This window comes from Pipistrellus kuhlii, unplaced genomic scaffold (assembly GCF_014108245.1).
Source record: "Pipistrellus kuhlii isolate mPipKuh1 unplaced genomic scaffold, mPipKuh1.p scaffold_m20_p_2, whole genome shotgun sequence".
Taxonomy (NCBI): Eukaryota; Metazoa; Chordata; class Mammalia; order Chiroptera; family Vespertilionidae; genus Pipistrellus; species Pipistrellus kuhlii.
The window spans coordinates 180973478-181000062 of record NW_023425515.1 but is presented as its reverse complement, the minus strand read 5'-3'; the positions used below and the strand labels follow the sequence as shown (position 1 = coordinate 181000062).

The window sequence follows — 26585 nt, the reverse complement described above, 5'->3', positions numbered from 1 at the left end:
GGACAGTTAGCCTGTCGGAGCTGACCATGGGCCAGCTCTGACCTGCTGCACTGATCTCAGAACTGGCCCTGCTTCCCCTTTTCCCCTTCCCTCTGTCTGTGGCTCCTGTAATGCTTCCAGAGGGCTCTTATCTACCTCCACCCTCTGCTCGATGCATCAAGAAGGCTTGCATCAAGAAGGGATGACGAACACGCTGGCTACCTACCCAGCCGTGCTTCTGGCGCTTTTAACTCCACGCCTTGAAGGGTTGGTGTGAGAATTCAGAGACACAGGGGCAGCTTGTGGCGAACCGAGGCGTGGCCCCTCCTGCTGGTTATTACTGGCAATCAAGGAAGCTGGTTTGGAAGGGGTTAAGGGGAGACCCTGCCTCCCAGCCAGGAACGAATCAAGGCTGGCAGGGGAGGAGCCAGGCTGCCACTGGGAGAGAAATCTAGACCGGCCAGATGTTGCCAGGAGAGGGAAGGGAGAAGACGCACAGGAAGGGCTAGGGGCCATGGGCACAGGGTCGCTGGCCTCGGCACGGGGATAACTCCCAGCCCGAGGGGGCAGGGTCAGCTTCTAGGGGCTGGAGGAGGAGGGGCTGAGCTGCCTGAGCCGGAGACAGCGGTCGGGTGGGAGGGGACCAGGACCAAGAGCCCTCCTGGCCCCCCAGTCGGGGAGCGCCGGCTGCACCCAGGCCTTGAACTCAGCTGACCCTGATAGCCCACATGGGGCACAGGGTCTAATTTTAGCTCAGCCACAGGGCCCGGAGCCCAGGAGTGCCGGTCAGCTGGCACAGGGGTGGCCAGGGCTGCTCCGGGACTGCTCAGGCGGCAGGGGCGGGTGGCGGGGGGGGGGGGGGGGAGGAGTGGGAGTGGGTGGGTTTGGGGAGACCAGCCCTGCACCCTGGCCAAGCTGCCTCTTGTGGGAGCCCTGACAGGTCCCCCATGGCCTGGCAGACAGTATTCCCATTGAGGGCCAGGTCAGGGGGTTCAGCCAGGCCAGCAGGGCACAGCCTGGCAGTCTGGACAGAGGTTGCATCAGCCTGAATAGTGCTTGGGGGCAGGGGACCCTGCTGGGAGGGCAGAGGCTGGCTCGCTTGTCCAAAGACCCAGGAAGCAAAGTCCGGACCACAGGAACGCAAGGCCAGAAGGCTGGGCCCTTCCTGGCCTCCCGGCGCCTGGGTGGTGACCTGCTGTTTGACCCGCACAGGCAGCCTGCTCTCAATGAGCCTCAGTCTTCCCATCTGTACAATGGGGGCGCTGAACTAGGCTGGTCCCAGCTCCAGCAGCCCACCCTCAGGCCCCCCGCGCCTCCTGCTTCCCCAGCCCCGGCTGTGGGCGGCCACATGCAGTCCTGGAGAAGGAAGTCCCTTTGGCTGGCTCTGCTGGCCTCCTGGCTCCTCGGCCTCCTGGGGATCTTTCCCCTCCTCCGCCTGGCAGTGCCCACCGGACCTCGGGCAGGGGCCCCCCGAGGCTGGCCCCGCTGGCTGGATGCAGAGCTCCTGCAGAGCTCCTTCCAGCCCGGGGAGCCCCCAGAAGATGCCCCTCCACCTCCTCCGGCCCCCCGCGGCGGCAGCTGCGACTGGGGAGCTTGCTTTGACACCTCCAAGTGCCGGAGCGGTGGCTTCAAGGTGTTCGTGTACCCAGCGGCCGGACCGCCCTCTGAGACTCAGCACAAGATCCTGGCTTCCCTCGAGGGGTCCCGCTACCACACCGTCAGCCCCACCGAGGCCTGCCTCCACCTCCTCAGCCTGGACGCCCCGGCCGGAGCGTGCGGCCCGCTGCCCCCGGAATGGAACCGGGGCAAGAACCACCTGGTCCTGCGGCTGCACCCGGCCTCCTGCTCTGGGACCTTCCCGCGCGGACAGGCGATGGTGGCCGAGGCCAGCCCCGCGGGGGACGCCTTCCGGCCCGGCTTCGACGTGGCCCTCCCGCCGCTCCCCGAAGCCCACCCGGTTCGCGGTGGAGCTCCCGGCCGGCTGCGCCAGCACAGCCCCCACCCCGGGGAGGCGCTGCTGGCCCTGGCGGAGGAGGGGGGCGGGTGGCGCATGGCAGGTGCTGACTCCTCTGCCTGCCCCCGGTCTGGACACTGCGAGCGGGACGGTGGACCGGAGCCGTGAGTGGACCTTTCCCTTCGGGGGCTGGAGGGGAGGGACCTGTGATGGGAGTGAGCCCAGAGGACAGGGAGAGGGCAGGCTGGAGGTGGGAGAAGCAGCCGCAGCAGGGGCAGTCAGGGTGGGCGGCAGAGGCCACCACCACCACCTCGGCGATTTGCTGCAGGAGGCGGCCAAGGCAGGTTTCGGAGTCTCCCTCGGGGATCCTTCAAAACAAAGAACACGCCTCACTCTTACTCTTCTTACCTTATTCCAATTTAAAATTTTATTTGACATAGCACTCCTATAGCGTGTGCTCTGTGCTAAGCACTTCCATAAATCATGACTCTCATGAGCTAAGACTAGTTGCTATCACTGTCCGTGTCCCCGCCACTGAAGCTCAGAGAGGTCAAGTAGTTTGTGGGAGGCCGCCCAGCCGGAAAGAGAACAGCCAGTATTTTAATTCAGCGTTGCCTGCATTAGAATTCGGAGCTTTAAGGAAGAGTTTATGATCAACCCTGTCAAAAGCCTCAGAGCCGGGGAGATTACTCACAGATGGAAGCTGCTCTTATGTCCAGTTTGGGGGATTAGCCTTTGGTTACATAAAACATGTGAACTAGGCTAGACTTACAGAATTTCCTGCTAGTGAGAGTCCCAATACATATAAGGAGCACCAGAGCCTAAGGGCCATGGAGAGCTCTTAGAAACTTCTCTCTACCTGGGCTATTAGGGGTGACAATCCTTAGGTGATAGACCAATTACCCCCTAAGCACCCTAACCTCTCTGCACCCCCAGGAGGCCAGCACTATCCAAAGGCTGGCTGGGCAGGCAAGAATGTTTTCATGTATAACACTAGGGGTTCAGTGCATGAATTCGTGCACCTTGGAAGGAACTGTGGGCCATGAGCCTGTGGTGGGCTCAGGAGCGGGTCTCAGCCCATCCTCTGCGCCCCTGCCTGGCCCCTCCCACTGTGGCCCCAGTCCCCTGTCTGCTGGCAGCCTCCGCCCCCGCTGCTGCCACCCCGATGATGCCAGTTCTGCTGGGGCAGAGCAATTGGGGCTGGTACCGGTGGCAGGTGCCAGCACCAGGCAGGACCGTGGCCCAGGGTGACCAGCACACATCACAGTGGCCGGTTGTCTGATTGTTCTGTTGTTCTGCCGTTCGGTCTATCTGCATATTAGCCTTTTATTATTCGGGATGAATATGCTCATTTTTATATCAATCCTGAAGTTGTCCAGGGTCCCCAAAGCAGAGAACGCCCTCTCCCTCTCCCAGGCACCTCCCTGTCCTCTCCTGGAGCAGCATGCGCTATTCTGAGCTCCACTTCCCTCCCAGGAATCATTCACCTGCCCACACTCCATCTCCGCCCCCGCCTGGGGCTTTTGGGGCTTCTCTCCGCCAAAGGGCATGTGTGGGAATGAGTCCCTCTGCCTCCCTTAGGGAGCACCCCAACGCCGCCAGGGAAAGGACAGAATTTCCCGCATCCTTTCTGCCAGGAGCCACCCCCGCAGCTACCCGAAAAGCCAGATCCCCCAGGTACCTCAGGCCCAGGTGTCACCTTTGGTGACAAGGTTCCTCCATCGCCGTACCCCACGCCCTTTTCTGACCCGGCTCTTAGCTGCTCTTGCTTATAGAACGTTCTTTCAGCCGACTGTAGTTGCTGCTGAATGCAATTGGTTATTGGTGAATCTGAAAGCTATTGCAGCCTCAACTTCTTTGAGAAACTGAAAGTTAGGGAACTGCACAGGGTAGGTAAGGGCGCACTAAACGTTTACTGATTGACCCAAAACTGGCCAGAACTGGCCAACGTTTTCTAATCAGCTTTCTGACCCTCTGAATAGCATGTTTGATAAGCTTAGTTCCAAGGTAGGATGCCTGGCAGGCTCGAATACTGTCCTCTGAATGTAGGCAGCAGGAGTTCTAATCTCTGGGGTAGTTTGAGCCTCAGTTTCCCTGAAGTGCCAGGTAGCTCCCTACTGGAGCCGGACAGTATAGGGACAGAGTCACAGAGAGAGGCCTACAGCCGTGGGGTCAGCCCCTGGAAGGCAGCCTGAGTAAACAATGCCGAGAGAAAGAGGCGACTCACAGTCCCTGCCACGGCCCACTTTCGCTCCTCTGGCAGGAGCGAGGAGGAGGGGAGAAGCGAGTATCTGGGGAAAGCTCGCTCTGGGCTTGGTGCTGTGGGTAAGTCCTGCCCAGCCCTCTGATGCACCCTCAGGGGCGGTATTCGTATCCCTGTGCCCAGGAACAGGAACCTGAGGCTCAGAGAGCTGGAGGGAGCCAGCCCAGGGCCTTTGGTGACAAGCCCCCTGGTTCACCACGGCCTCCCTCACGTGTCTGACCAGGCGCTGGCCCCGGGGTGAGACCCTGCGCTCCGGCTCCAAAGCCCGTGTCTTTCCACCTTTGCTGAACAGACGCCTGCTGCTTTGGAACAAGCCTCCACCCACTGAAGTTGTTACGTGTTTGTATGAATGGGGAATTCATTCCCGCGGCACACATTCCGAAGGCACAAAGGGGCATGCAGTCAGAACGCCCTCCCACCCGTCTCTGGCCACCCCGCGTTCCTCCCGGGAACCAGACCCCGCTGCTTCTGGTGTGCTTTCTGAGGGGCTCTGTGTGGGTACAAGCAACATGTGTGCACGCTCTCCCTGGTCTTTACTTATTTATCTACAACTTCAATGCAGAGTTTAAAGTCCCCTGGCCCATCTCTGCTGGGCCCAGGGGGTGCAGTGCCCAGGGCCCATGATAGTTATGGGAGCCTGTGAAATTATCTTCATTTTTTCCCCAAAAAAATCAGGAGGAAAAAATGAACTTTTAGGTAGAAGAAAATATTTTCATTTATAATATGAATATGTTCATTTTTATATCAGCACAGTTATCAAATATATTTTTTTAATAATTTTTCACGGCAAAGGGGCCATGAAAAGTGCCTGGCGTCTGAAAGTAGGTAGAGCCACATTGACGCCAGCCTCGGGCACTACAGCCCTGAGACCGTGGCAAACACTTACCTGGTCACTGAACCCTAAGGCTTAATTGGCAGATACCACGATGACCCTTCCATCTCTCTCTCTCTCTCTCTCTCTCTCTCTTTCATCTAGTCTCTGCTTGTTTACCTCCACTGATGAGGAACTCACCACCTCCCAGGGCCACCCACTACTGGCTACTTACAACCAGCTCTGTTACTAGAATTTGTGCTGAAGCTCACTTTTCAGGCATTGGATCCATCTGTCCTGGGTCTAGCCTCCAGGCACACAGGGAATTCATTCACTGAGCACCTACTGAGTGCCCGCTCTCTGCCAGGCACTCTGCCAGGCCCCGGAGATACTGAGATGCGGGAGGCACAGCCCCGTCCTCATGTAGCTCGGCCTCGTAGGAGAGACAGACAGGTCCCTGGTGATGACTCTTTGTTATGCAGAGATAAGCTGTGCAAGCTGCCTGCCTGGCTGCTGTGCTTCAGAGCTATGTGACCTCTGCGGGCCTCCGTTTGCTCACCTGTAAAATGGGATACTAACATCACACACCTACCATCTCATAGGGTTGCTGTGAGAGTGAACTGAGATAATGAACGTAGAGCACAAAGTAAGTGCTCAATAAAGGCTAGTTGGCTTCTTACCACTCCAGGGCACACAGGCGGTGAGGCAGAGAGAGGGGCGCCATCTCTAGAGAAATCAGGGAGGCTTCCTGGAAGAGGTGATGTGTGATATCAAGATCAAGTAGGATTCCTTGGGCTGCAGGGCAATGGAGGGGTGCTGCAGGCTGAGGGAGGAGGACACACAGAGAGGGAACTGCCGAGGCCAATGAGGACTGAGGGGTGTAGCTCATTCAGCTCTTTGTTGCTGGGTTCTCTGAAGCCTCAACCTTAGGCGCTTGCAATCCCTTAGGCCAGGGGGTGGGGGGTGGCCGTAGCTGTCTGGTGCTGCCCCTTGTAACGAGGTAGAGGGTGTTCTGTTGTTGAACTTGTGGCTTCTTCCAGGGAAAAAGCACTGGAGGAAGAGGGCTGGGTCCCTGGGAGCCCCCAGCAGCAGCTCTGAGTCGTTCAAACCACCGGGGCCCAGAGTTAGCTCCTTGACTCTAGTTCCAGCTCTGCCCGGCTCTCGCTGAGACCCTGAGCTCCTCTGAGTCTGAGACTCAGTCTTCCCCTCGGAAAGACTCCCGGGACTGCTTCCTGAAGGTTCAGACTCAGGACCTGATAGGCTGGAGCTGAGGAGGATCCCGGGACCCTCTGGGCCCCATCCATCTGTCCACACTCAGGCCTGTGCACCCGAGTCCTGCCCGCCCACCGCCCCTTCCCTCCCAGCAGCGAGGTCATGGGCACTTCTCTGGGTGGGCTGTGGCCGCCCTGCCCCTCAGGCACACGGCCTGAGTGAGGCCCTGGAGCGGGGGGAGGAGGCGGAGGAACAGAGGCGGCCTGTCCTCTGGGCGAGGGGCCCCTGGCAGCGGCTTCCTGTGTGGTTCCAGGCGGGGGCCCAGCCCGCCTTGTGACAGAGGAGCCTTTCACGGGCCTGGCTCTCGGGAGGGGGAGCGGGGGGAGTGGAAGCCACTCAGGTGTCGGCGGCCGGAGACTCTGCGTGTGGCAGAGCCGTGGGAGGGCTGACACGTGTATGTCCACACCAGGCTGGGCCTTGGAAAGTCAGGTCCCACTGCCTCCCACTTTCTAATGAGGAGACTGAGGCCCAGAGGAGAGAAGGGAGGTGACTGAGACAGCAGGGCCAGACGGGGAGCTAGAGGCCTGGGCCTGAGGTGTGGGTGAGGCCGAGTGTGCCCCTGGCGCTTGTGCATCGTGTGTCCTGAGTGTTTGCCAGCACCTGAGAGCACGATGGCGCGTTTGTGCGTGGGGAGTGTGGGCGTGTTGGTGTGGGGCTGGGAGTCACGGCGGGAGCCCAGTGGGGGAAGGCAGTGTCTCAGGCCTCCTGTGCCTCCTCAGGACCCACCCTGGGGCAGCGCTGCCCAACGCCACCTTCTGCCTCATCCCAGGCCGCCGTCCTGATGCCCTGCGCTTCCTCCAAGCCCTGCAGGTACAACCCCAACTGGAGCATTCCCCGTCCCTGTCTCCCCCACCCCCCTCCTGTGCGGCCAGGTTCTCTGGGCCCTGGTAGGAGCTGCTCTTTGCTCTGGGACTCAGGTGCACCTGTGTCCATAGTCGTCTCACCCTCTGCACAGCACCCACACTTTTCTCCTCTTTGCCCCCCAAAACACGTCTCTCCTCTTTGCTTCTCGCCCCCAGTAGCAGCAGCTGCTGACTTGGACCTGGGAGGTGGGTGAGTGTGCAGGGTGGGGCGGGGCCCGCCAGTGACACCCCTGCCCCCCAGGCCGGCTGTATCCCTGTGCTCCTCAGCCCTCGCTGGGAGCTGCCCTTCGCAGAGGTCATCGACTGGACCAAGGCTGCCATCGTGGCAGACGAGAGGCTCCCGCTGCAGGTAGCTGAGGGCCCTGCCCATGGGGTGGGGGCTGAACCTGGGCATGGGAGGGACCCCAGGATGCCAGCGCCCGGCTAGCCTCAGGCCCCCTCTAATGTAGTATACTGAGGATCCCTCCCCCCGCCCCCTCCCCCCACCAAGCCTCTGGGATTCCATAACCCGAAGGAGGCAGAGTTCTGAGGGTTCTGAGAGCAGGTCCTGAGCCTCTCCCAGCCTCAGTTTCCCCATATGCACAATGGGATACGTTAGACCAGGTGATTTCCTTGGGCTCAGCCCCACTGGTCCATGGCTACTTAAATACCCAATGTAAGGGAAGACCACATGTACACACACACACACACACACACACACACACCAGAATTGGAGTGCCTCCACATGGCTATGAGTGACAAAGGAAAAGACACAGTGACTTTTCCATCTGATGAAACTAATTGTGCCCAGCTCTGGAAAATGTGTGTGAGCCTTGAATCTGCCGAGAAGTGAGGATGGTGTAGACTCAGGCAGGCGTCTTCAAACTACGGCCCGCGGGCCACATGTGGCCCGCAGAGGAGTCTGATCCGGCCCGCCAGGTTTTTTGGGCAGTGAGCGCAGCCGAGGTGTTACAGTAGGAATTAGTAGTTCATATAGTCCGGCCCTCCAGCTCTCTGAGGGACCGTGATCTGGCCCCCACTTTAAAAAGTTTGAGGACCCCTGGTAGAGAGTTAATAACATCCACTATTCATTGAGCTGCCACATGGTGCTGAGCACTTCATTTGTGCTGATGTAATCCTCACAACCACCCCGAGGCAGGTTCAAAGGTTTTCCCCACTTTATAGGTGAGGAACTAAACTCCGAGAGCTTAAGTAACGTGTCCCCGTCAGTTACTAAATGGCATTTACACTCAGCTCTCCGTGACCCGGGAACTCCGTCTGCTGTGCCCTGGGACTTGACCACGGTGGCTGCGGCTAACGGGAGACCCTCGGAGAGAGGGCTTCCGGTTCCCAGACCTGCAGCCCAGGTTGTCCCCACCCGAGGGCCAGTCAGGGCTGACGAGGCCGCATGCCTGCCCCTTCGCTCCCTCCGGGGCCCAGGCCGTGGCCGCCCTCCAGGAGATGCCCCCCACGCGGGTCCTCGCCCTGCGCCAGCAGACCCAGTTCCTGTGGGACACCTACTTCTCCTCCGTGGACAAGGTCATCCGGACCACTCTCGAGGTAAGGGGGACTCCGCGCCCCTCTCCCGGCCCCTCCTCTGCCTTGTCTGGGCTTCCCCCTGAAAGACGCTCCTGGGCTGAGGCCGAGCCTGGAGCTCTTGGATACCTTCCTTCCCCAATGCTGGCCTCAGTTTCCCCATCTGCACAGGGACGGCTGTGCAGGCACCAACTCCAGCCGACAGGTCCTGGCTGCGGGGGCTGTGCTGGGAGGGGTTCTGGGGCTGGAGAGGATGTCATGAGCTGGTAGTGATGTCAGTCACGAGTGAGGAAGGAGAGGGGGGCAAGCTCGCCAACATCTGCCAACTGTGGGCACCATCCCCGAGTGCCCCCCACTCCGGACTTCCGCCTCTGAACCCTTCTGTCCCCAGAGATCAGGTGATGCAACTGCCACCCCCCCACCCCGTCAGCCATAAGGGGGAGGAGAGGGAAGGCAGGCCTCACTCCCTCAGACCCGCCCTCCCTCTGCAGAGCCTGCGTTCCTTTTGCAGATTATTCAGGACCGGATCCTTGGAGTGTCCGCTCGCCCGTTGCTGATGTGGAACAGCCCGCCGGGGGCACTCCTGGCCCTGCCCACGTTCTCCACAAGCCCCTCACACTTCCCCTTCTATCACCTCCAGCGGGGTATGTCCTCATCAGCTCCCCCCAAGTTCCTCCCGGTCTCATCCGCAGAGCCCCCTCAAGTCCCCAGCACATCCCGGCTCCCAGGGTCCCCTCCCACCCTAACAGCCTGTATCCTCCCCCCAGGCTCTCGCCCTGCAGGCAGGTTCAGCGCCCTCATCCGGGTGGGGGCCACAGGCCAGCCCCCCCTGAAGCTCATCCGGGCAGTGGCAGGCTCCCATCACTGTGCCCAGGTCTGCCCCCTTCCAGCCGGGGTCCTGGGATCCAGGGTGGGGGGAAAGGGCAGGCCCTTGAGGATACCTAGACCCCAAAGATATCCACCATTTGGGGGAGAGGAGGCACGGGAGGACTTCTTCAAGTGCCCTGGCTGCCTTTTCCTGTAAGTCCCACGTTTCTATTTTTTTTTTTTTTAATGTTTTTATTGACTTTTAGAGAGAGAGGAAAGGAGGGAGAGACAGAAACATCAATGATGAGAGAGAATCATCGATCAATGGACTGCCTCCTGCACCCCCACTCCCTTACTGGGGATCGAGCTCACAACCCAGGCATGCACCCTGACAGGGAATTGAACTGTCAAGGTCCATGGTCGATGCTCAACCACTGAGCCACACCAGGCAAGTCCCAGGTCCCTTACACTGTCCCCCACCCTCTTTTCTACCTCCCCATGGAAACTGAAGACTTGATCTGGAAAGAGGTGCCTCTTGAGGCATGGACCTGTGTCCACTCAGTTATTCGCCCACTGAGCAGTCCCTTTCTGAGCACAGGCCCTGGGCATGGTGCTGAGGATACAGAGAGAAAGCAGGCAAGGTTCTGCCCCGCAGTTGATTCGCTTGGTGTTTCCTAGGACACAGACTGTCAAATGTCCCCTCCAGAGAAGCAGATAAACCCCCGAGGGTCCTTGCAGAGCAGGGAAGCACTGAGCTCAGCCAGGGCACAGATGGAGTGGCAGCAAAACGCAACACCTGGGCTGGGAATGCTAATGGAGCAGGAGAATGAACTCTTTGAGAAGATGGGGGTGGGGCCTGGGGTCAGGACCCAGTTCTATCAATAAAGCTACCTTCACATCACTGGACCTTCTGCCCTCCAGAAGCCCAGAGGCAGAACTGGGCAGTAATGAAAAGACTGTGGCTCCAGCCAAGCTCTTCCCAAACTCACCTACACAGCTGCTCACCCGTATTTCTTGAGAAAGATGGCTCCTGGGACCTTACTGCCCTGGATTCAGTAGCACCCCCTTTCCCCTAGATCTTGGTTCTCTGGAGCAATGACAAGCCACCCCCATCCAGCTGGCCTGAGACAGCAGTGCCCCTGACAGTCATGGAGGGGCACAGGAAGGTAAAGGGCGGGAGGGGCGTGGGAGAGGTGGGAACTGGGGGAGGCGATTACGTGGGCCTGAGCCAGAGCGGGTCCTTCTGTTGGGCCTGAAGAAATCAGGAGGACCTAGCAGGTGTGATTCCCTCCCATCCCTGGCCCCTGTGGATTGTGCTTCCAGAGAACGGGGTTTTAGGAGTTGGGGTATGTTGATGTTTCAGATGGAGGGATGGAGGAGAAGCCCGAGATGCTGAGGAAACAGCCGGATGGCAGCACATGGGCCGGGAGCGGGGGTGGGGGGTGGGGGGTGGTGGGGGGTCTTCTGTGAACCTGGTATGGAATGAGTCACCTGCTTGCCCTGTGGTTCTGGGCAAGTCCCTTCCTCTCTGGACCGGTTTCTTTCCAACAAAGGATGCCTGACAACCCCCTCTAGAGCTGAGATCGGCGTCCAATGGGACAAGGGAGGAATCCTGAGATGTCCAAACTGAAAGGGCCCCTAAGTACCAACTGCCCCCAAAGAGGACACTGAGCTCCAGAGAGGTGAAAGGAGTCTCGGGTCCGAGAGCTGTTTCCACTGCCCGTCCTTCACCCCACACCGCCCTCCCCTGCAGGCCAGTGACCGCTTCCTCCCGTTCCGTGCCATCAGCACCGACGCCATCCTCAGCCTCGATGCCCACAGCAGTCTTTCCACCAGTGAGGTGAGGGCTGGGCCCCAGAGGGCCCCGGCGGCTCCTCGGATGCCCTGGGCAGGGAGGGCCAGGTGTCAAGAGTCCACCTTTCGCCTTTGAAACCACCCAGCAAGCCTCTCAGCCTCTGCCTTTGGAATCGAAGAGCTTTCTAATGACTCTTTCAAAAACATTATTTTCAGCTCCTACCAGCTGAAAAAGTTCCCCTACACATTCCCCCCCCCACCTCCCACCCCCCACTTGGCCTGGTCAGCCAGGCTGGCTTTGCCTCCGTGTCTCTGGATGCTCCTCCTCACTCCTCACTCACGTATCTCCCAGGTGGACTTTGCTTTCGGGGTGTGGCAGAGCTTCCCGGAGCGGATGGTGGGCTTTCAGACATGGAGCCACTTCTGGGATGAGGCCCAGGGCGGCTGGGGCTATACTGCTGAGAGGGTCAACGACTTCTCCATGGTCCTCACCTCGGCAGCCTTCTACCACAGGTACAGGAGGCCTGGCGCCGGGATCGGAGGCTCTTTCAGCCAGGAGCAGGGAGCATGGAGGGAGCACAGCAGTCAGCCCAGAGCCCAGAGATCCAGGTTCAAGGCCCAGATCTGCCATGTCCCAGCTGTGAGATGGGCGGGTCTCCTCACATGTCTCTCTTTTTAAAAAATACATTTTTATTAATTTCAGAGAGGAAGGGAGAGGGAGATAGAAACATCAATGATGAGAGAGCATCACTGATCGCCTGCCTCCTGCACGTTCCCCTTTGGGGATCGAGTTCAAAACCCAGGCACATGCCCTCGACTGGCATTAAACCCAGGACCCTTCAGTCTGCAGGCCAGTGCTCTATCTGCTGAGCCAACCCGGCCAGGATATCCTCACTTCTCTTGAGGTTCAGCTTCCTCATCCCTATAATGTGTTCACCTCACAGGGCTGCTGTGATAATCAAACGATCAAAAAAATTTTAATCAATTTTTTTTAAAGTGTGTGTGATGAGCTGGGGAGCTGCCCTAGCACCCCAGTCTTGGGCAGGGACTGAATCCTGAAGAACTTCTTTAGAGGAGTTCCTGACACATGTGTTCTCAGTGAGTGAAGAACACTCATGTCTGCAGGGCCGTGGGAGGGCTCATCTCAGTTAATCCACATCCTTCTAGAATAGGGGTGTCGAACTCAATCAGAGAAGGGGCCAAAATCTAAAATCCAGCCTAAATCGCAGGCCGAATGGTTTATTGAACAGTCATAAACTGTCATTGTGATGGAAACACAGCGGAGTGCAGTGATGACAGCGCGGTGCGGGCCACATTGCAAGGCCTGGTGGGACGGATTTGGCCCGCGGGCCTTGTGTTTGACACATGTGTTCTAGAAGCTGGCTCTGGGCTGCCCTGTTTGATGGCCTTGGAATTAGCTGATCCTCCCTCCCCCACACTCCCACCCCCAGTTTGGCTGAGTTCATTCCTGGGGCGGGGGCCCAGGGACTGGGAGGGAGGAAGCAGGAGCTACATGCACCATTGGCTTCAGACCAGCCGCCGAGCACAGGACAGGAGAGGGCTGCTGGTACTCCCTCTGAAGTGGCCGGGCTCAGAGAGGGAGCGGGGTGTTAGCCAGAGGCTTCAGAGGCTTGGAGAAGGGGGTCCAAGGGGCAGTGAGGTCAGGCCTGGGAAAACAGAATGGGGGCGGTGGACTCGGCCTCAGCCTCTGCCTGCCTCCCCCCTCGCCCAGGTATTACCACACCCTGTTCACCCACTCCCTGCCCGCGGCCCTGAGGAGCCGGGCCGAGGCCGCCCCGGGCTGCGCGGACGTCCTGATGAACTTCCTGGTGGCAGCGGCCACCAAGCTGCCCCCCATCAAGGTGCCCTGCGGGAGGCGGCCCGCGGAGGCCGGGCCACCGCAGGTGAGGCGGAGGGCTGGTGGGCCCCGGGAGGAGCCGGGAGGGAGGGTTCCCTGGGCGGTCAGCACCAGGCCCTCCTGTGGCGGGTGCGGGGAGAGGCTGGTCCCGGAGGACAGAAACCTCGGACGCATTTCCCTCCCCATCCTAGGCGCCCGGGGGCCTGGGGCCCGCGCCGCAGCCCGCAGCCCGGGACTGCATCGACCAGCTGGCGGCGGGGTTCGGCCACATGCCCCTGGTGTCCTCTCGCCTCCGCCTGGACCCGGTGCTCTTCAAGGACCCGGTGTCCGTGCTGCGCAAGAAGTACCGGAGCCTGGAGAAGCCCTAAGGGGGACCCCGGGGGCCCCTATCGGAGCCGGGAGAAGCCCTAGCAGGCCTCGCGGGGTCCCTGCCTCACTGCCCGCAGCGCGGAGTCTGCTCGGAGCCGGAGGCTCGGCTCAGGTGTCCCCGCCCCCGAGACACCAGGTACCCAATCAGAGCTCCCAGTGGCCAATACGTCAGGCCCCTATTGGCCTATCATAGAGCCGGGGGCGGGACTCCAGCCCGGCAGCCAGCTTCTGTTTTCAGATGCGAGGCGACATCTATCCTGTTTCCGTGCCTTTGCCCCGCGGACTCCTCCGCTGAGCTGGCGTCTCCAATCCTCGCCTCCCCCGGGGTTTGCCCGACCCCCAGCCCCTCTCGGGATCGGTTGGTCTCCTCTGCGCGTTCACAGCCCCGTGTGCCCGCAGTCCCGGCACTGTGGCCGCGTCCACCGCCGGCCCCCGGACGGTCTGGACACCCCGGGGCGTGTCCTCCTCTCTCTGGCCTTGCAGGTAGCGCTGCGGATATTGGACGAAAAGACCATTGGAAGAGACATCCTTTGCGCACCTGCCCTGGGAGGACGGTGCCGGGAGGGTGGACAGGATGTGCCGAGGGAGAAGACCAACCTCCGTCCCCATCCCTGTGGTTCCTAGTCCGGCGGGGAGGCAACTCTCCGCAGACGCCGGGGTTGTCAGGCGCCATCCTCGCGTCCCAGCGATGAAGCAAAGAGGCACCGGGAAGCCAGTTTCTGCGCTGCTTTCCCTACCGGGCGGAGCGAATGGGGAGGGGAGAAAAGAGATGAGAACGCAGGCGATCCGCCCCGGCGGGCCCGGGACTCTCGGCGCGAGCTCGGTCGTCGCCCTGCATTACCAGGCAGGACCGCTAGAGGGCAGCGCCGCCCCGCGCTCCCTCCTCCGGGACCGGGAATGCAGTTCTCAGCTCCCTCCGGTCGGAGAGCGAGCCTGGGCGCTAGGAGGCTTGGAGGTGTGCAGCCTGAAGTCTGCAAAACCAGGAAGAGGGGACTAACTGAAGGAGGAGGCCACGCCTTAGCCCACACTAAGCAGGGCCGTCTGGAGTGGGCTAGGTGGGAGCAGAAACTGGAGTGCCTGTAGGTGAAAGTGCAGCGGGGGAGGGGACGCTGAGCTCTCCCGGGTTCATCCACCTGGAACAGGAATTATCGCTTCCGAAATACAGCGCCTGTCCGTGCCCCCTCGAGCTGAGGCTATAAATATTCCTACAGCAGCTGCACGAGGGAGGAGCCTGCGAGGGGGACGGCTCTAGACGGGTAGGGGCCATGGGTCCAGCCCAGGTCCAGGGTGTCAGGTGTTTTTCTGCTTTGATGGCCTCGCCGCTGTGGAAACTCCCGTGACCAGCTCGCGGGCCAGAACACGCCGTCCCCCGGGGCCTCTCCAAGGCTTCCCATCCCCAGCCTCCAGCCTGACCTCTGCTCCCTGGGGCCAGTCACAGCTGGGGTGCTGAGAAGGCTCTCCCTTGGAAGATTCTTGAGGTGGAGGGGGGACTGGGAGGGAGGCAGCCTGGCCCAGGACCAAGAGCAGCTGAGAGTGGGTGAGGGAGCACACAGCTGCAGCCCAGGCCGCCTTCCCAGGGTGGAGGGCTCCGAGTGCCAGGCAGGCCAGGGAAAGAGTCACCTTTCTCCACCCCGATCACAGCTGCAGCAACCAAAACCCTAAGCTGCCTTGGCACAGCCTTGCCCGTGGGAGGGCATGCAAGGCCCAAGGACTCACACTGTAACAACACGCAGCTCTGAGCGGGCCCCCAGCCCCCGCGGTGGGGGGAGGCCCAGGGGAACGAGGCAGAAACCCCAGACCTGCCTCACCCTGGCTGTGTGACTTAAGGCAAGTGACACAACCTCTCTGTTTTCTCCTCTGCAAACATGAAGAATTCTGCCCAGACACCGTGGCTCAGTGGTTGAGTGTTGACCAATGAACCAGGAGGTCTCGGTTCATGCCCCGTCAGGACACATGCCCAGGCTGTGGGTCTGATCCCCCGTGTGGGGTGTGCAACCATTGATGTTTCTATCTCTCCCTCTGAAATCAATAAGAAACTTTTTAAAAATAAAAAATGGAGCATCGCAATGACTGTCTTGAGAGGGGCCCAGGTTCCTGGCGCTGCTGGGGCTGAGAGGGAAGGGAGTCTAGATTCCCCAGAGGGCAGTGTGGAGTGGAGCACGGCCATCAGTAGTCCTCCCACCCCACCCCACCCCCACCCCCCAACTCAGTGACTCCCCGCTGATCTTGAGGGCAGAACCCACTGGCCTAGGTCACAGGCAGCCCTGGGTGCCAGTGCTGGAAAGGCACAAAGATGTCATTTCACAGGTGAGAAGAGGCTCAGAGGGCTGGGGAGTGACACCCCTCCCCACCCATCCCCCTCACACACACCCTCCTGCCAGGGTCAGGACAGAGTCAAACTCAGTGCGGCCCCGGGGAGGCTGGGAAGTAGGTGTTCACGTTCTCAGAGAATGAGAGGCACAGCCAGGCCGACTTGCCGGAGGACAGGGCGCTTGCTGGCTATGGCAGGCGGACCACCAGACCGGGCATGCAGCCTTCTGAGAGCCTGGGGACAGGTCTCCCCTTCATCTTATACACAAGCCACCCCGATTCAGGAACCTTCACAACCTCCGGGAAGCCACCCTCCTGTCCTGTCCCAATGGTACGGCCGCTCTGTCCTCCATCCCCGAGTTCAGAGGGTCATGTCAGAGAGGAAGCAGCTGGCCCAAGGCCACTACCAGGCTGGGAAGCGGCCCAGGAGCTGTGAGGGTAGGGCAGGACCCAGGGTGACATTCCTGTCTCTCCCCCCCCCTCCCCCACCATGGCCAGGGTGCCTTTGTGTTGGCACAGCTTCCGGGGGAGGGGGATAAGCAAAGAGGAACCAGCCAGGCCCTTACCTGGTCAGAAGCCCCTCCCTTCCGAAAGGGAACCACACGGATGGGCCTCCGTGCCCCCTGGCTCCCCCTCAGGGGGACACAGCAGAGGGCTGGGGCCTTAGGCTAATGTTGGCAGGGACACCACCCAGTGCTTGAGTTGAGCAGAGAAGGATTTCAGAGCCAAGGACACAAATGTTAAGAGAAAGTTTACTTAGAAACTTACAGAAGGGCCCTTGGAGCTTAGGAGAGAGGCAGGGGTAATGCGCGGGGGGGGGGGGGGGGGGGGGGGGGAGGGGGGGGGGAAGAGGCTCCTAAGTCCTTCACCCTGAGGGTTTTAAAGGCTGGGAGTTGAGGGGAGGCTCTCAATAGACGACTAGTCAGCTTTATGCTGATGCACCAACGTGAGACTTATTCCCCTAGCTTCGCCCGTGCTTGGGTGCGGTTGGTATAAATGGCACTCATTGGTTTTGTGATCCGTCTTCCTGAGAGTTTAGCTGTTTATCCTCTGGTTGGGGAGAAGTGCAAACCATTTACTCTTAAGAGTCCTCGGCTAGGGGAGATGGGATTTTGTGATTTCCTCCACGGCTGGCTGGAACCAGCTTGGCCATTTATTTGTCTGTCTCCGTTTCCCTATTCCACTGTCCTGGCTTAACTCCCTAACCCCCACGGCCTCCTTAAACCAGATGTGTTAGAGGCAGAGGGAGGGGGCTCAGTCCCAAGATTTCTTTACAGGTTTCCAAGGCCAAGACGATGGGAAATGAGGCAGATAGGCAGGGGGTGCTGCAGCCAGGCCCCCTCCAGCATCCCCCACTGCCTAACCCTGAGGCTGGTGGTGAGACAGCATGGCGGAGGGGTCGGCCCAAAGCCAGCCCCACCAGGAACGGACCGGGAGCAGGGGCAGTGGGATTGCACCTGCCGAGCCCCCTCCTGGGGCTGCCAGAGTCAGAGGGGAGGCAGGGAGGAGCCCCCTCCCCGGAGCCGGCAAGGCTCCTTCTCGCTGAACACGGAGCTCAAGTCTGAAGAGGAATCTGGTTTATGCCACAGCCAAGGTCAGCAGAGTCCTGGCTGGGCCTGGGGGGCACAGGGCCCCACCCTCTGCAGGTCCTGTCCGTGCCCCAGTGGGCACCGGGCCGGGCAGTCAGTCCGAGGGGCCCTGGCACGCCTGGCAGTCCCTCATGGCCTCAGAGTAGTCCTCGATCTGGATGGTCATGGTGTGGAAGTTGAACTTGCCCTGGAGGCGGGCGCTGGCGGCCTTCAGCACGGCCTGGGCATCTGTGTTCTGAGCTGGGAGACAGGAGGACGCACAGGGAAAACGTTCACTCACTCGTGGCCCCTTAGAAACAGCCAGGAGCCCGACTCTCGCGCGCTGCCCCCAGCAGAGCTGGATGCATGAGCGTGAGCACTCAGAAAGCCCAGAGTCCACCCCTGCACCGGATTCCCGCCCCACCCGACCCCCAGGTCCCATACCTGCCACAGCCCGAAAGAACACGAAGGCACTGGCTTTAGGCTTTCCTCTACCACCCCCACTCCCTCACCCCAGCCCCCCCAGCCTCAGTTTCTTCATCTATAAATGGGACTGTGATGATCAAATGGAATAATGCGTACAAAGCACTCCGCCTGGGGCCAGGTTCGAAACATGGGCGCTGGAAGCATCTGGGATTGCCTGGACCCGACAGGGGTGCCCAGGCGTCTCTGGCTGCCTCCCTCCCTCCCCTCGCCCCACGTGTCCCCACCACTCACCAATGGCGACATGGACAGACAGCACGGGCTGGGTCACGGTTAGGGCCCAGATGTGCAGGCTGTGCAAGGCTTCTACCCCCTCCACCGACAGCAGCAGGTCCCGGACAGCCGTGAAGTCCACGCCCTTGGGGGTCCCTGGGGACAGCGGAGTTGGGGGGGCGGGGCTGAGGGAACCTGCTCCCTCCCACCATGCTGGCTCCTGCTCCTCCGGGGTCATCTCAGAAGCGCGCCTTGGCCAGCAGATCTGCTGTCAGCCCCACCTCCCACGTGACCTCCGTCGTATCACGTGATGTATTTTCCTCTTCACACTTAGCACTGGAATTAACTTATGTGTTGGTTTCTCGTCTGCCTCCCCCTCTAAGATGGAAACTCCATGAAAGCAGCATAGTCTGTTTTATAATATTTACCGCCTCCCATCCCCGGCGTCTGGAACAGGCCTAGCCCACGGCAGGTGCTAAATAAAAAGAGGTTTCCCTTTTTTCGTGGAAAGCGGCACCCGCGTGGGGCATCATCACTGTCACTTTGATCTGAGTCTGTCACTTTCTTGGAGGAAAAGCTCTGACCTGCAGCTGGACCTTCCTGCGGACCACAACCCAGGATCCAGATGACCCTCCCACACGGAGACCCACGACCCCAAGACCTGGAGCCCAAGAAAGCCGGATGAATAGTGTGGCAAGCCGAAACTGGTTTGGCTCAGTGGATAGAGCATCAGCCTGCGGACTGGTGGGTCCCAGGTTCAATTCCGGTCAAGGGCATGTACCGTGGTTGCGGGCACATCCCTGGTAGAGGATACGCAGGAGGCAGCTGGTCGATGTTTCTCTCTAATCCATGTTTCTACCCTGTTTCCCCGAAAATAAGACAGTGTCTTATATTAATTTTTTCTCCCAAAGTTGCGCTAGGTCTTATTTTCAGGGGATGTCTTATCTTTCCATGCACTAGGTCTTATTTTCAGAGGATGTCTTATTTTTGGGGAAACACGGTAGCTCTCTATCCTTCCCCCTTCCTCTCTGAAAAAAATCAATTAAAATATATATTTTTAAAAATAGTGTGGCAACTCAGAGCAGACCATTTGCCTCTCCCTTGCATCCCTCCACGTCCAGCTACATCCTGCTGATGCGGGGCCTCGGAAAAGAAGGCCTGAACGGCTTCCCGTTCTCAGCAGCCTTGTTCAACACTGACCGTCCGTTTCGGAGCCTCAGTCTCCCCTCCTGTGCAATGGGAAGCATGACCCTCCACCCTCTCTTTGCCTGAGGGAAGGCAAACGGAGCCTGAGGAAGTGCGTGCCAGGGGCTGACCCAGAAACCACCTGATTGGGCAAGAAGGGCGCGTCTCAGCCGGAGGAGGCACCTGTGCCTGGGGGAAGGGAAGGCACAGCCCAAGGGACATTTCCAGGAACGGCCTCCCTGAGGGCCCAGCTCCACGCCAAGACCGGCTGGGGCCCTGGGTGATGCCGGGCTCCAGACCCTGGCTCCCCGCCAGCGTGCTGGGATCCACCTCCCACCCTGGAACTTCCACGAGAGCCGGAGAGCCGAGAGCAGAAGGGGAGCCCCGAGCCCGGTTACCTTCCATTAGCACCAGGACCACGTCCCTCAGGATGGTCAGGGTGGTCCCCAGCACCAGGACGGAGAAGATGAAGGTGCAGATGGGGTCTACGTACTTGTACTCTGGCTGCGGGAAGGAGGGAAGGCAGAGCTAGGGCTCAGCATCCACCCCTCAGCCTCACAGTGCGTAGGGGAGAGGGGCTCTCTCTGCAGGTGGGTGTGAGCCTTACCCTGGCCCTGCCCCCCAGCTTATTCTGCACCCAGAAGGACAGGCAAGCCAGACCACAGTTCAGAGAAGGCACAGTCCCTTCCCACCTCCTTGCCCAGGGGCTGAAACGTGGACAGCTCTAAGTGGAATCTTAGGCACCATCTAGTCCACCACCCCTAGTTTACAGCTAGGGAAACTGAGGCTCAGTTAGAGCAAGGCACTCACTCTTCATCACACAGCTGGCCAGGGGTGGAGCCAGGCTTCAAACTCAATGCCCGGCTCTTTCCAATGCACCGCACTGCCTCTGTGTATGTGACGGGCAAAGCCGGCTTTGGATCTGGCTCCACAACTTACCAGCTACGTGAGTCACTGAACCTTTCTGAGCTGCAGAAAGCACCAGAAGGTAGACAGACGTTCCTTCCCTCTCCCCACCCTTTTGGCAGGAGCTAGGAAGGGGGCTAGAATCCGGAAAGGGTCCTGTGCAGAGAGGAGCCCCAAGATGACCTACCCCCTGCCCCTCCCACCCCACTCCCCAGCCCACTTCCCTCCGTCCCCAGCTCTGACCTTGAAGTATAAGATAAAGGCTGCCACCAGGACGCCCACGCTTTGCAGCAAGTCTCCGATCACATGGATGAAGGCAGCTCGGACACTGGGGTTCTCCTGCTGCTGAATGGTGTCTTGGCTGTGCCCTTGGCCTTGGCCGTGGCTGTGTCCGTGGCCTTGGCCGTGGCTGTGTCCGTGGCCAGGCTGGTGAAGAGTCAATCCCATTCTGCGGAAGTGGAGACAAAGCTAAAGGGCTGAGATGGAGGGCAGCGGCTTCAGATCAGCCAGGTAAAGGTTCCCCATAAGGGCTGGTCTCCCTGTGGGGCTAAAACCCCAAACCCTGACCCAGACCCATGAGGCCTTGGCTCAGAGAGTCCCAGGAGAAAGGGCTGAACTCCAATGCCAGGCTGGATCTGGGCTCAAAGATGCCCCAGTGCCACGCCTCAGAGCAGAAGACCATGGAGTCATCGGTTCCCCCCACCAGGCCACAGACAGGGAAGCTGAGTCGTAGAGGAGTGGCTTGCTCGAGGCCACTGAACCAGGGAGAGAGAACCTAAATAAGACAGACGCTCTCCACACCCTGCCTCTCACTGAGACCAACTTCAACCACATCCGCTTGATAAAGAACTTGGAATCTTCTCCGAGGGACATCTGCTCCTGCAAGAACTAGACTAATCCCTCCCACTTCAGGTATAAAGCCTCCCAGGTTATTCACCAACATGTGTGGGGCGGGGTGGGGTGGGGTGGGGTGGGAGTGGGTGGAGGTGATGCTGCCCCAGGTGCACAGTTCCTGATGGACTTGGCCCAGGCCTAAGGCAGAGCCCAGGTGTTCCAGAGCTCAGACCGTTAGGAAAATCCTGTTCCTGTAGCCCGAGCAGGTCAAACTTGTGGCCCACAACGAATATTTTTGTGGCCCAGCCAATATAACGGTAAGTAAGAAACATTTTAATAAAAATTCTGTAACTTGTTATTCTAATACCTTGTTATTTTAATACTATCTAATGAAGAGGGTATATGCTAATTGACCCTCACACAGCCGAAGATGGTGGGACCCACAGCCAATAAGGAGGGAATATGCTAATTGATTGCCACACCCTCAAACATGGCGGCACCCACAGCCACAAGATGGAGCGCCTAGTCTCTTTGGTCCCACCGGGACGCCTGCCTCCAGAGTCCCCCAGTCCCATCAGCCCCCAGCTGTCTAGGGGCAGCTCAAGGTGCAGGCAAGCCTTAGATGGCAGCTGCCCACCCACCCAGGCCCCCCTGAAGGTCAGGTAACCAGGGATGGCTGAGGCTTGCACTGCCTTTCCAGGGCCTTCACCAGCTAGCTGCCAGCGAAGTTCATGGTCTTGTCAGTGGCAGCAGCAGAGGTGTGATGGGGCATTGTCTTTCCCTGATCACCAGATTGCCTCCCACCCCTGAGGGCTCCTGGACTGAGCGGGGGCAGGCCAGCCTGAGGGAACCCCCCTCCACTGCATGAATTTTCATGCACCAGGCCTCTAGTTATCAATAATGAACAAACTACAACATTCTCTAATGACTGATTACTATAGTTGTGTTGCATTCATTTCCTTTATGTGCCTTATGCACAGGCGCACCATGTCTCTCACTAATACCAGCAGTGAATATTTTAGCAGCCGACTGCCACGTCATTAGTCTTGTACTGACTTGTTTGGTGTGCGCAACAGGAAGTATTTCGCTTTCGGAAAATAAGAAAAATAGGTTTACTTGCATTACGCTTATTAACTTGCGTAGTTACTCAGTGTCTGGTAAGTTAATGTCCAAGAAAAAAAATATATAAATTTTTTATTAAAATGTCCTATCATTTTATGTTAACGATTACACATTTATTTCACTTTTTGTATTCAGCATGTCTCTATCAAAATGAACCTACGTTTCTATGGAAACTGAAGCTTTCGGGGGTTTTTTGCGGCCCACATAAACTTACACCTTGTTTATTTGGCCCTTGTTAGCCTTTGAGTTTGAGCTCCTGAACTGGAGTCCAGGCGGCCTGCTTCCACCAGAAGGCACACAGGCACGCACGTGGGACATGGGAGGAGGGAGGACTCACATGATGTTCACGGCCACGGCACAGCCCGCCGTGATCAGCATCGTCTTCCCTTGGATCTCATAGTTCCCAGAGATTAGCCGCTCTATCGCCAGGTACACCAGCACCCCCGTCACCACCCAGATGGACAGCACAGAGAGCAGGGCTCCCAGGATCTCTGAGGAAAAACCAACCCAACACCAGTTAGTCCGGAGCCCTGAGGCTGAGGAGACCTCTGTCCCAAGGCAGGGCCTGGGTCTGCTTGGGCCCTGCTGCACCTCATCCCACCACTCAAACCTCTGACAGTATCAGAGCGAGGAGTCTACTTCCTTTGGCTCAAGACTTTTTGTTTTACATGCAATGAAAGTTACTTTTGATAATTATTTTTAAGAATGAAAAAGACTTTATACCCGTTTAAAGCCGGTGTCTTCCAGAAAGCTCTGCTGGCCTTTCCTGCACCCCGCCCCCCCTCCCAACTTTCCCACCCCACACCCCCGGATTTGTTCTTGGAAGTTTGCCCACTTCATTTCATTGGAAGGTGAATTCTCCTCTCCACAACCTCTCCCACCCCACCACCTCCACCCCCCGAGACTGGGAGTTCCCAGGGGACAGAAGCGAAGTTGGACATTATCGTCCGTCCTCCATGAAAGTTGCTCTCCTGGCCTCACCCAGGGGATCTACCTAAGAAACCATATCTTGACCTGTCACTCTTCCAACCCCAACCCCATTCAAACCAGGGCCCTCACCAGCTCGCTGCCAGCCGAAGTTCATGGTCTTGGTGGCCGGCCGGGAGGACATCCAGAGAGAGAAGAGGCTGGTGAGCATGCTGGCAATGTCAGTGAGGAGATGGGCTGCATCAGTCATGATGGCCAAGCTATGTGCTAGGTACCCACCTGCAGGGCAGTGATAAGAATGGAGGGTCCTCATCAGCTCCCCAAGGAGACACAGGGTGACCTCTTCACCCATCACTGTATGATCACTGCAAGTACTTTCTCTGGGTCTTAATTTCTACTATCTGTGAAATGGGACTAACAACATCTACTTACAGGGTGAACGTGAAAATCAAGTTCAAATAGGGCCAGGAAAGCATAGTAGACATTCAGGAAGTGCTCCTTCCTTCCAGGCATTCAGACCTTCCCTGCCCTGCTAGTTTTGTGTAATCTTGGGCAAATTACATAACTTAAATGTACCTGTTTCAAAGTCTATGAAATCAGGAGACTAACAGCACCCATGTGACAGCAAATGGTTGTTTTGAGGGTTGCATGAGATAACGTGTATTTAAAAGACTTAACCAAGTATAGGAAATACCGTATTTTTCGGACCATAAGACGCACCGGACCATAAGATGCACCAGTTTTTAGAGAAGGGAAATGAAGAAAAAAAGATTCTGAAACAAATAGTGTCCTAAAATATTTTATGTGCATTAAAACCCAACATCACAGTCATTAACACATGTAATCAATCCTGTAAAGTAAACAGCAGCATTTAGAACCATTTTAGAGCTGGGCAAGCACACAGAGACCACACAGAGCCGGGCAAGTAAAAAAACTTTTTTTAAAAAGAATATGTGTAGGCTATATCTGAACCATAAGACGCAGGGATTCCCACCCCCCCCACACTTCTTGGGGGAAAAAAGTGCGTCTTATGGTCTGAAAAATACGGTAATATGGTAATAACTATGCATGGTATCAGACAGCTTCTAGACTTATGGGACTGATCACTCTGTAAGATATATAAATGTCTAATGACTAGGTTGTACACCTGAAACTAATACAATATTGTATGTCTATAGTAACTGAAAAAGTAAAGTTCTTAAATAAAAAAATTAAAAAGAACATAGTCTTCAGTATTCAACTATGATCCTTCAACAACACAGGTTTGAACTGAAAGGGTTTTATTCCTATGTGAAATTTTTTTCAGTACAATTATCCCTTCATATCCATGGATTTCCCACCTGTTAATTCAACCATCCCTTGGAAAACAGTACTTTCACATCCCCACACACGGTTTCCCAAACACGGTTTCCCATCTGCAGTTGGTTGAGTCAATGGATGAGAAGGAGCCAACTGTTGCTAAGTTTTCAGGGAGTCAGAAGTTACTGGATTTTCAACTGTGCAGGCAGTCGCCCCAAAACCGACCCCCACTCCGCTGTTCAAGTGTCAACTGCATTAATATTGCCAGCACGTTCAGGAGAAAAGTCTTTGGATCATCCAGACTACCCACGTGACGGTTTCATGTAATCAGCACACAAGTCCTTACCGACGATCTCCCCAACCATGAACACCAGGCAGATGGCAGAGGCCACGTAGAGCTGTCGTCGGGCCTGCTCCTTCCTGGGGTCACTGCCAGGACCCTTCTGGGAGTGGCAATAGTGACTGTTCTCCGCCGGCAGCTCAATGGATGGCAAGTCCAGCTCGGGTCGTGACACGGAAATCCAGCCAGCCCCGCTCTGCCACAGAGACCCCATGTAAGACCTAGCCAGGGAGGAAAGAGTAGACTCAGCGCTGAGATGGGGACCAGGAGGGCCGACCCCACTCCGCTCTCTCCGTGGGACCTGGGCGTTCCCAGGTGCACAGTTTGAGAACTAGCTAAGGACACTCCAAGCTCCACAGTCCCAAGGAGCGACCAGAGGCCCATGTCCGCAGGTGGGTGCTGGGGAATGGCCAGTCTGCAGGAGTCTAAGGGCCGTGGCCCGGATGTTCACTTCTCCCCCATCCCTCCCAGGGCCTAGAGGAGGCCAAGACCTTGGGAACTGGCCAAGGGGCGGACCCAGTCCAGTGGAGCACGGAGAAGAAACAGAGCTCAGGCCCTGGCAGACGGCAAACCCCCATCTGTGCACCTGGGGACACGGGCCCTCCAGGGCCAGGCTGCCCGGGGCAAAGTTCCCGGCCCGACCGTGGGCGGGGTCTAGGCCTCGCGCTCCGCACCAGGGGGCAGTGGTTAGGCTCCGCGGCCCGCCGCCAAGGTGGACTGGTCCCAGCGTCCCGCTGGGTTCCCCTCTCCTTCCCCCTCGTTCCCCTCTCCTTCCCCCTCGCCCCACCCTCCGGTGAGTGCCCGGTCCCAGCGCCGCTCAGACCGTCCCGGGCCGGCGAACGAGGAGGATCGTCCGCTGCTGCCCCATCCCCGCCCTCCCCGGGCTCCCGCTTACCGCGCCCCGGACCTGGCGTCCAGCAGGCGCTGCTTGTCCACGGTCTTCATGGCCCCGCGCCCGGTGGGGAGCCGCACGCAGACTCCCCGGAGTGAGACCTGGAATGCGCGGGGCGCGCTCACCTGCGGGGAGAGCTCACTGCGGGGCGCGCTCACCTGCGGGGAGACCTCACCTGCGGGGAGACCTCACTGCGGGGAGAGCTCACTGCGGGGAGAGCTCACCTGCGGGGAGACCTCACTGCGGGGCGCGCTCACCTGCGGGGAGACCTCACTGCGGGGAGAGCTCACTGCGGGGCGCGCTCACCTGCGGGGAGAGCTCACTGCGGGGAGAGCTCACTGCGGGGAGACCTCACCTGCGGGGAGAGCTCACTGCGGGGAGAGCTCACCTGCGGGGAGACCTCATTGCGGGGAGAGCTCACCTGCGGGGAGACCTCATTGCGGGGAGAGCTCACCTGCGGGGAGACCTCATTGCGGGGTGTGCTCACCTGCGGGGAGACCTCATTGCGGGGAGAACTCACCTGTGGGGAGAGCTCACCTGTGGGGAGAGCCCAGCCGGACGCTCGCCGCCCCCCGTGCGCCCCTCTCTCGCCGGGACCGTCCCGCAGCCGCTCCGCTCCGCCCGGCCCCGCGCGCCCAGCCCTTTATCCGGCCTCGCCGCCCCGTGTGAAGCGGCCGCCGGCCGCCGTGTGCAAAAGCCCTCGGGGAAGGGGGATGGGGCGGCCGGGTGCAAAGGATGCCCAGGAGCTGCCGCCCCCTCCCCACCCGGCCCCCATCCCCGCGTCCCGGGGCCCGGAGCTCACGCTGCTCGCGGTAAAAGGCTGAGCTGGGACTACGCGCCGTCTGGTCCGCTTTTCCCTGCGGGGCTCGGGGGCCAGAAGTTCGCGGTTTGTAGGAATGAGCTTTGGGTCCAGGGAGAGGGAATGTGGCTCCCGGGGCTGGGGTGGTGTCCTCGCCTCCGGCGGGAGCCGCCTGCGCCTTTGAAATGGGCGTGTTTCTACCCTCAGGCGGCAGCCATCTGC

The 26585-nt window shown here is 58.9% G+C and overlaps 2 protein-coding genes across 3 annotated transcripts; one reads left to right on the top strand and one right to left on the bottom strand.

Moving 5' to 3' along the window:
• Positions 1-855: 855 nt before the first annotated feature.
• Positions 856-15414, top strand: EXTL1 (exostosin like glycosyltransferase 1). The gene is made up of 12 exons (XM_036446186.2): positions 856-2097; positions 6999-7089; positions 7384-7491; positions 8562-8681; positions 9169-9301; positions 9425-9531; positions 10541-10630; positions 11218-11304; positions 11611-11771; positions 12991-13162; positions 13308-13492; positions 13540-15414. The coding sequence occupies exons 1-11, from the start codon at positions 1328-1330 to the stop codon at positions 13482-13484; spliced, it is 2016 nt and encodes a 671-aa protein (XP_036302079.1). The 5' UTR covers positions 856-1327; the 3' UTR covers positions 13485-13492; positions 13540-15414.
• A 1115-nt stretch (positions 15415-16529) lies between these two features.
• Positions 16530-25944, bottom strand: SLC30A2 (solute carrier family 30 member 2). 2 transcript variants are annotated; one of them, XM_045585001.1, is made up of 9 exons: positions 25568-25944; positions 24679-24893; positions 23166-23312; positions 22444-22597; positions 20394-20598; positions 19643-19748; positions 18081-18215; positions 17472-17624; positions 16530-17411 (listed from the first exon to the last, which is right to left on the bottom strand). In XM_045585001.1, the coding sequence occupies exons 1-8, from the start codon at positions 25615-25617 to the stop codon at positions 17479-17481; spliced, it is 1158 nt and encodes a 385-aa protein (XP_045440957.1). In that variant the 5' UTR covers positions 25618-25944; the 3' UTR covers positions 16530-17411; positions 17472-17478. The 2 variants fall into 2 exon arrangements, with proteins under 2 accessions (XP_045440957.1, XP_036302080.1); XM_036446187.2 differs by having other exon boundaries at positions 16530-17624; positions 25568-25942.
• Between the last annotated feature and the right edge of the window lie 641 nt (positions 25945-26585).

What these genes read in the sequence shown, in the direction of transcription:
- EXTL1 (XM_036446186.2), top strand. Translation starts at nt 1,328, where the DNA reads ATGCAGTCCTGGAGAAGGAAGTCCCTTTGGCTGGCTCTGCTGGCCTCC. An exon ending in GCTTCCTCCAAGCCCTGCAG is followed by an intron (nt 7,090 to 7,383) that starts GTACAACCCCAA and finishes CCTGCCCCCCAG; the next exon opens with GCCGGCTGTATCCCTGTGCT. An exon ending in CGGAGGCCGGGCCACCGCAG is followed by an intron (nt 13,163 to 13,307) that starts GTGAGGCGGAGG and finishes TCCCCATCCTAG; the next exon opens with GCGCCCGGGGGCCTGGGGCC.
- SLC30A2 (XM_045585001.1), bottom strand. Translation starts at nt 25,617, where the DNA reads ATGAAGACCGTGGACAAGCAGCGCCTGCTGGACGCCAGGTCCGGGGCG. An exon ending in CCTTTATCTTATACTTCAAG is followed by an intron (nt 19,749 to 20,393) that starts GTCAGAGCTGGG and finishes TCCTTCCCGCAG; the next exon opens with CCAGAGTACAAGTACGTAGA. An exon ending in GGTCCTGGTGCTAATGGAAG is followed by an intron (nt 18,216 to 19,642) that starts GTAACCGGGCTC and finishes CGCTGTCCCCAG; the next exon opens with GGACCCCCAAGGGCGTGGAC.